This window comes from Apteryx rowi, unplaced genomic scaffold (genome assembly GCF_003343035.1).
Source record: "Apteryx rowi isolate R43461 unplaced genomic scaffold, aptRow1 scaffold_11, whole genome shotgun sequence".
NCBI lineage: Eukaryota > Metazoa > Chordata > Aves > Apterygiformes > Apterygidae > Apteryx > Apteryx rowi.
Window position 1 is genome coordinate 4,845,700 of NW_020447308.1, and position 8,426 is coordinate 4,854,125.

General features: G+C 45.8%; 1 protein-coding gene across 8 annotated transcripts in view; it reads right to left on the bottom strand.

Moving 5' to 3' along the window:
* Window positions 1-308: 308 nt before the first annotated feature.
* The window catches only part of LYSMD4 (LysM domain containing 4), a 15,540-nt gene continuing 7,422 nt past the window's right edge, over window positions 309-8,426 (bottom strand). For 7 of the 8 annotated variants that reach the window (XM_026073524.1, XM_026073544.1, XM_026073514.1 and 4 more), the window contains 2 exons: window positions 7,523-7,810; window positions 309-2,566 (listed from right to left, as the gene is read on the bottom strand). In XM_026073524.1, the coding sequence (XP_025929309.1) occupies window positions 1,919-2,566; window positions 7,523-7,795 (921 nt within the window). In that variant the 5' untranslated portion in view covers window positions 7,796-7,810 and the 3' untranslated portion in view covers window positions 309-1,918. Of the gene's footprint in view, window positions 2,567-7,522; window positions 7,811-8,001; window positions 8,105-8,426 lie in introns of those variants that run through there. The other variant, XM_026073550.1, reaches the window with a different exon arrangement.

The window sequence follows — 8,426 nt, forward strand, 5'->3', positions numbered from 1 at the left end:
AAAAAAAAAAAAAAAAAAGCAGAAGCAAAAAAAAAAAAAAAAAAACCCAAACACAAAAACAAGCACCTCACAAGCTTGCCGAGACTCACAGTTATTCCGCATGGCGTGAGCTGCTGCCCAGGATCCCCGCACACTGCTGCCAACGCCTGCACCCCGCAGCAGTGCCCACGCAGCGCCAGTGCCCTCCAGCGAAAGGCTGATAACGGGCCTGCCAGCCGTCGCAAGTGGGCCATTTCGGAAAGCTGCACCACCACCACCACCACCACCACCTAATTTCCTCCCCTTACCTGCGCAATGCAAAGTCTGTATTTTTTTTTTTCTTTTCTTTCTTTGTTTTTCCTTCTTCCCCGCAGGCATCTTGTTGAACTTGGTGGAAAGATGACAAATGGGGTGCAAGGGAGCCAATATATGGCAAAGAAAGACGCAGCAGAAAAACAACTGCTTTAAACCAATCAATCATCTCTGCCTTTACCCTCAGGAAAGGAAAAAAGGGGGGGCGGGCAGGAACAAAACCAACCAAAACTGATAGCAGCAAGGCCTACAGTGTAAGTAAGTAAGTGTTCTAGGAAAGGACTTCTTAGTGTCCTTAAKGTTTACTAAAAGCTGATTAAAATAGCCATATCTAGCCTCTTTAAGAGACGTGTGCTGCAACATACCTTCGTGTTCAGCCACAGGAGAGAGTTTACCTCTGTTTGCAGTCCCTGGATTTGTTGAACTAAAGTCTTCTTTGCAGCTAAACTCCCCAGAGCCTTCTTTTCCGCTCACTTCTAGCACGTGCCACTTAATGAATCTTTCTAACCAGCATACACAGTAAGCACAGAGACATCTTGCAGAACACTACTGCAAGCCTCATTAGTCTTTCCTCATCACTCAAAAGCTTTTTAATGCAAACATCAGCAGTTCACAGAAACGTCTAACATACAGCTTCACAGCCCCCATCCTATAAAGCGTTGACACATCTTTCTGTGACTGCCTAAATAACATAGGGCTTCTTTCCTAGACCTTGTAAATAAGATTCAACTTACTTAGCAATTCTCTCACGCTTGAAGAGTTACAAACAAGGAAACTCAAGTCCATGACTGAAATGTAGTGCTTGAGATGTGCCCTTATGGATAAAAAAGCTAGGTTTCCCAACAAGAAGCGAGCCTTTACATACTGCGTATTACATACCACAGCCCTAACACCGTCCTCAGCGAATCATCCTCCAATACCCTTTTGACATCTGCTGTCACTCCCAGCCAGTACTCCGCTAGGAGCAGTAACCTGGCAGAGGCATGGATTCTGCAGTGACGAGCTCTGCCTGCAAAGATACTTGATTTCAAGAGAACTCGCTGAAGAGTTTCATCTAGGAGAAAATGTCTGGTCACACCCAACTCACTGGTACGGTGGAATCATCCTAATCAACAYAGCTTAAACACACACACAGAAGGATGAAATAGTGAGATGATGTCAGCTTCCTTGTGCTGTTTTAATACTAGCCTGGTGCACCTGATCTAACAAGATAGAAGTCACCTCTTGAAGGGTAAGTAAGTATGCCAAGACTGCCATGGTCTACAAAAGATAAAAACTTAATTCAGAGAAGAAGAAAGTCCCTCTATGCAAAAAGAGTATTTTCTCAAAGTGCACACAGCCCCTAACTTCCCAATCATACGAATACTGTAATCTTTAACACAGCAGCAAAGGGTTCCGATTCTTAGGCAAGACCATTCATTAAGAAATACCTGAAGCAAACAGGAGAATAAATTGCTGCAAAATACTTTCCCTCGACAGAGTTCATGAATGCAAAGCCAGCTCTCTGTTGATCTTTGTAAGCAACAAAGCATCCTTATTCTGCCATAAAGTCACATCGCCTCAGGTTCAATCGAGTTCAGGATTACATCATCTACTTAAAAAAAAGAAAGTCAAATCTACTGTGTTGTTATCCCCCTGACTCCACTACAGTCAGAGTCACTGGTTTATGGACTTCAGTGCTGGGGGGGGAGACTATTCGGCTTGATCCCCCCTTGGGAATTTCTTCTACAACTAAGTTTTGTGGCAATTTCCCTTCTAATCCATCTGCTGAAATATTTGAGGTTAGTGTTGTGTTGGAGGTATGGGCTGTCGCACCATTCTCTTGTGTTTTAAAATAGGTGATATAAAATACTGGCAGGACAATTCCTATCAGAAGCATAATAAAAACTGCATTCCACCACTGGATTCCACAGTCCGCACCATTACTGGTCTCCTGCTTCCCCGACTCGAGCAACGGCTTCTCCAGCGCTTCTACGCAATAGTCGGCATTTAGCTGGACTTCTGCCTGTACTGCATCCTGAATACTCTTGTCAATCCCCTTAAAGTAGTCATTCAGGTATCTGCTTTCAGTACAGGTGCTGGCTGCAGCACCGTCATCAGGCTCAGGCATGTCCACAAGCGTCAGGCCAGCCTGGGAGCGTGCAGTCTGGAGAGGCCTTAATTCTTGGCCAGTTTCTGTTAACAGCCCATGGGTCTTCACGGGGATCTTGATGGACTTCAACGCATACAAGTCCTGCTCCCTGATGAAGTTGTTGACACGTTTGATATCTGCGACCTACAGAATCCAAAAAGGATAAGAGTATTAGTTTAAGACAATCCATTCTTTTGCCGGTATTGAAACAGGAACCATCTAAAAAGGTAGGACGCAAACAGCATCCTGAAAATAAATACAAGCCCTCGTCACAAGTGTCTTAGTATTTTGCAGTCAGAGATTTTTCCAGTACTTACAGGGATCCTACAGATCTTACAGGTCCCCTATTAAATCAGCTTATAGCCTCCTGCAGTGCCCTCATCTCTCCTACGCTGTATTTCTCTTAACCTTGTTTTTCCTTGGTCTTTGCTTTCTTCATTCTTCTCCTACTTACTATCTAATCTGAGTTAAGGCAAGAAAAATCTACAATGGAACCTTTCTAAACATTTTCCAAACCTTAAACACTCTGTAAGCGTTTCAGGTGAGAAGACAACCTCAGTATGAACAAGGAAAACCCACAGAGCTTAGCACAGCATCCCCCTGAAGGGGCATTTGTCTGTTCTCCTGCTGAAATGCTCCTCCTGCTAGGAAAATGATCTCRGAATGGGCCGAGACAGCACACGCCCTCGTTGGAGCATACTGTACTTTTGAAAGCAAGATCACAGCCTGGAATAAAGCAGAAAGCATCCCTCCCACACAGCCGTAAGCATACTTTGTTCACGTTCCCAAGCACCATCCCTCTAATGGTTGTAATAGGTAGGGAAAAATTAAGTGGAGCCCAGACTCGCATTATGGCCCGTCTCCTCCAGTACTGACTCTGCGGCTCTGGGAACATGTAAGCTGATGAACTGCACAGTAAATACACATTCACTGAGAGCCTCTAGGTTAAAGATGGGAGCACTAATTCAAATAAGAGAATTTATCTCGGAGAGCAAAACATTCGTTAGAATCTTTACTGGAGCTGGATTTTACAGGTTATTGATAGTGAGCAACTTGCAGTGTTCTACAAGGCAACTCCGCACCACTTCCGCCCGCCTTGGACACTGCGCGTCAAAGCCTGCCACGGCGCGACAGGCAGCCCCGCGTGGGGCACCGCTGTGCCGGTGCTTCCCACAGGCGCGAGCCGCCTCGTGCGTGTATCAGAGCACGGAAGAACTCTGGACACAGGGCTGGCAGGGGAATTACAGGGCCGTTTGCGGAGGGGGTAGGAACCCCTCCCTGGCACAGCAATTAAGCATAACGTTTCTCTGAAAAGAGAGCAGCGACACTGCTGGGCGCTGCATTAACAGATCTTCTGACAGCAGGGCATCGTTAGCTCTGAGGTGACTAGAGACCTCCTCCACCCCCTAAAAGGAGAAAAGAGCCTTAAGTTTAGACAGACTCTGCTCTGGGAAACACCTGCAGGTTCTAGAAACGCTTTTCCTTAATAAATTCTCCACAGTTGGCCAATATCCCTGCTAAAGACATGCTTAAGCCAATAATCCCTGTGCATCCAGGATCATCTTTGGTTGTTAGCCTGTACCAACACCACTACACAGGGTCCCTATCTGTGACTGGGACTCCCACCTAGTTTGGTAATGCAAATAGTGATAAAAATAGCAAGAAAGAACAAACATGCACACAGCATAGCTCATAAAGACAGCTGGCTACAAAGAAAAGACAAAAGGTAAGAAAGTAGTGTCTTTTATTTAATGTTAAATAGAGAGGAGCCAGCTTATAATGATGTACATTAATAATCGCTGAATAAGTAAGTTCATGAGCTTCTCAGTTGTTCTAAAATCTTCTATCAAAGGAGAACAGTACCATCACATGCACAAAGAGCTCTCAGAGAATCAAGGAGACATGAAACAACCTCAAGGGAAGAGCTGGAGGAAGAAGAACAGAGAAAACAGCAGGACTCCAAACCAAGGAGAAAAGCAACATTAATAGGTTAACCACCTCCTGTATACCACACAGAAGAGAGACAGCACCAAGGACTGCACTTTCAGGGGAAATTTAATTTGTTCTTTTAGAAATTTAGTAAATTATTGCATCAACTGCATTCACTGCACACTCACAAGCTTGAGGCTACAGGTGGAAACTAATGAAATTATGAGAGGAATTAAAAGCAAAAAAAAGCAAACAAACACCTCCTAAACAAACCTGTATATGCCATCAGCTGCAACTTCTTTGCTAGCTCAGGACAAAGAGCTGCTTTTAAAAGATGGCATGTGCATACAGCAAAGAGGAGCCCTACGGCAATTTTCAAGTAGCTACGACAGGAGCTTGAACATCTGCTTTGTCACTGCAGCGAATTATCGATGGCTACTTGCAGCTAGCTGACTCCAGCAGGGAGACGCAACCTCTCCACGCGCACAGACAGGTGACAAGGGAAAGACCGGCCTCCCCTGCAGCGGCTCCCACAGCACTGGGCCACGAGGCTGATGATGAGCAGCAGCACCACATTCCTCCGGCTCCAGAGCTGCAGCTCTCTGTGGATCTCCCCTTAAGTCCACGCGGACTGTCAGCGAACCATATATCAAGTCCRTCCGACAAGCACGATCCCTGAAAGGCAGCAAGTCCGCTACATCACAGCAGGGAAGCACACCACCACCGCAGGGGAGCTGAATGCCCGAACCTCCTGTTTGCTGTGCAAAGCCTGAGAAATCTGAAAATGGGAGGTTTAATCATGATGGAAACATTCCAAGGACCGACATACTGCAGTAAGCATGTTCCTCCAGATCCCACTCTGGTGCCCCCTGAAGTTGAGAGACTCCTCAGCAGCTGGATCATCAGACCCCTTACGCCTTGCCCCAGCGTAATGTCGGGAACTAAGCTCTACAAAATTATTTACTTACAAAAGAACAATCTGATCCAAAGTCTCCTAACTGAGGTGGTGCTTCAATTTTTTGTTTTGTTTTGTTTCAGTGAAAACAGATTATTGGAACAGAAAATATCCCCTGCGGTGTCTGCAGTCAAACGCTGTAATATCGTACAAAGGCTCTAGAAACAGAAAGTGGAGCGGCACTCAGGCAAAAGCAATAAGCAGAGCTGATGAGAAGAATGCAAGAGCTAGGTCGCACAAGCTGCTGTGGCTTATTTTTTGTACTCGTTTTTGGCTGCAATGAGCTCCTGTTGTCCCAGCTGAGAACAATGCCAAAAAGCAGGCCAGGATCATACATGATCAAGAGTAAAAATCAGAAGTTTAAAATGCCTTGCCTACCTGCCAATTTATCTTCAACACACGTAAAGCTATTTGTTGTACTATCTCAGCAACTCTGTCCCAAGTAAGCCCTGATGACTCTGAAACCAATGACAAATTCTTATGATTTCAAAGAGGATCTCACCTTGTTTTTTTTTTGGGGGGGGGGGAAGGGAAGAGGGGGAGGGGTGTGTGTGTGTGTGTGTGTGTGTGTGTGTTTGTTTTATTTTGTTGTTTCTGAAACAAAATCACATATATTTGCACCTACAAATCTTCCTCACTAATGTTTTGATAGCCTTTCAGGAGCTGCTTAATCGTGCAAGTAAAACAAAATACATCAAACTTTATCAGTGCCAATCTGTAAACAGACAAATATGCAGGTGTCCAACAGTAAGGATTTCTGTACCTCTTCAATACAACAAGTCAGAAGTGCCCTTTCTGGAAGGGAAGGAGGCGAGTTTGTCCTGTGGGAGGAGAAAGCAGACTACCTGGTCCCTCTCCATCAGCTTGCCTTCCCCACTGGATAAGCCCAGCAGCCTTCGGCAGGGCCTGCAGGGCTCTGGGAGAGGAGCAGCAGAGGAGGACACAGAGAGAGGAACAGTCTGGGCAGAGGCAGGACTGAATCCTCCTGAGTTATGTTGACAGACAGCACAGCTGGATTTTTTTTCATAACATAAATCAAAGAAGTTATTCAGGATCTTCCTCCTGCCCGTTCATTGAAGAGTCGAGATTCAGCATAACTGCCACGGCTACGCAGTCGCTGGTGCTTAAGGATGAGCGCAGAGTTACTACAGAGTAATCTGCTGTAGCTCCGAGTTCACACGCTCTACCGGTGCCAATCAAAGCCTATTCAAGCCCTGCTAGACTTGTTTTTTCCGCAAGCATAAGGCTCATCAGCAGAACCTAAAAGGCTTTTTTTTTTTTTTCTTTTTTTTTTTTTTTTTTTTTTAAGGTGGGGAGGGGGAGGGGAGGAATTGTCACAATTCCTCTAAGTTCTCTTGCTTCAGCTGCACTTCACAGCTGCGTTATTAAGCAAGACAAACAGATTGCACCAGTATTGCAGTTCAGCCAGTACTTCATTTTCACCATCCAGGTCATTGTCCAATGCTCTGCAACATGGAACTTTTAACTGCTAAACGAGAGGGTACTTCTGATGTTCAGATCAAGTAATTAAAACTTTTCAACAGTTCTACAGAACTCTGCTTTGGTACAAATAAACGTATTTTTTTTAGTATGTTCCATCACCAGAGAAAACTCACCTGCGTACGCGCTCTTTTTTGCCTGCCGATGGCTGAACCACATGCATTTCTAGGTACTACAGGAAACAAAAATCACATGCAAAGACAGGACCTGGACTCCCTCTAAGTTCACACCTTTCAGACTCAAACATTCTCTGCAATATGTAAGCTCATACCTTCAATTTGCTTCAAAAACTGTATGCTCCTTGAGAGCAGGGCCCTTGCCCTCATTTCTGCACTCATTTTCCTAGTTTCTGCCCTCACTTAAGTAATAAGTGAGTACAAATTATGACTGCTACTCTGCACTTAGTCATCCAAACGAAACAGAAACCAGGTCACACAGGGTGTGGGGCTGACTACACCTTCCTAGGCTGGTACTTGAGGAGCTCTTTTGTGCCCTCCTCCAGCTCAGTTTTACCCAGATGTTTATCATTCATGAAATACACAGGGCAAGCACTTTTCGGTATTAGACTACTAAATACCAGCAAGCCTTCTGTAACCTGGGAACCAAACTACACATAAAATATTTCTAAAGTAATTAAAACTAAATAAACAAACATGAAAATAAGAGTAACAAGAAAAAGAAAAGACGCAGCACTGTCGAGTAGAGATGGCACTCACTTTACAGCCATACTGCAGGGCTAGCTTGTTAAGATTATCGTCCTGCGTGATCTCCCGTTCCAGAAGCACCACATCTCCGACTTTGTCCCGGGCAGCGCTGCACCGCTGCTGCTCTTTGCCCCTGGGTCGCAGCTCCGTAACATTAAGTTCTTCCTCCGACAACTCTTCTGAATCTGAGTGGCCATTTTGAAACACATACACCTGGTTGCCTGGATAGTTATGGATGGTGACAGGAGCCAGAAGGGATCTTGTTCGGCTCTCATTCAGCCTCATCTTTTATACCAGCACCTGAAACAAAAAAATCCAGACATTTCAGTTTTCCTTAATGTCAGTATTTACGTCCTAGCATGTAAAACCTGGGAGAACAGACAAAAGCACAGCAGTCGTACAATATAAAGCACAGTATTCATACATTTTACAGCGAGTGGGTGAGTGTGTGTTACATAGACACGGAGATTAAAGCAGAGCTTTCCTAATACCTGGATCTTCTCGGCAGCCTACCCAAAGCACGTCACCCTTTAACCGCATGGGAGAAACACTGGAAAAGTTGCACGCACCAACTTCAACAGTCATAGGTTATTTTCACGCCCACCTTTTTTTTCTTTCTTTTTTTGCCTGCCTCCGGACAAACCTCTGCAGAACACGACTTTGCCACGCACTTTCAGCAATACTTTCTACAACTTTGTAGAAAAACCAACCGACCAGCCAGGAGTCTGGGGGAAACCAGCAAGCAAACAACCACACGAGCCCCCGAGAGCCACCGGCCGGGCCCACCACGTCGGCCCTCCCCACACACACACAGGACCCCCGGCGCCCCCCTCCGTAAGCGCCCGGCCCCCGCGCCCAGCGCCGCCGCGTCGGGCTCGGGCTCGGTTCGCGTTCGGCTCCGCGGGCCGCCGCCGCC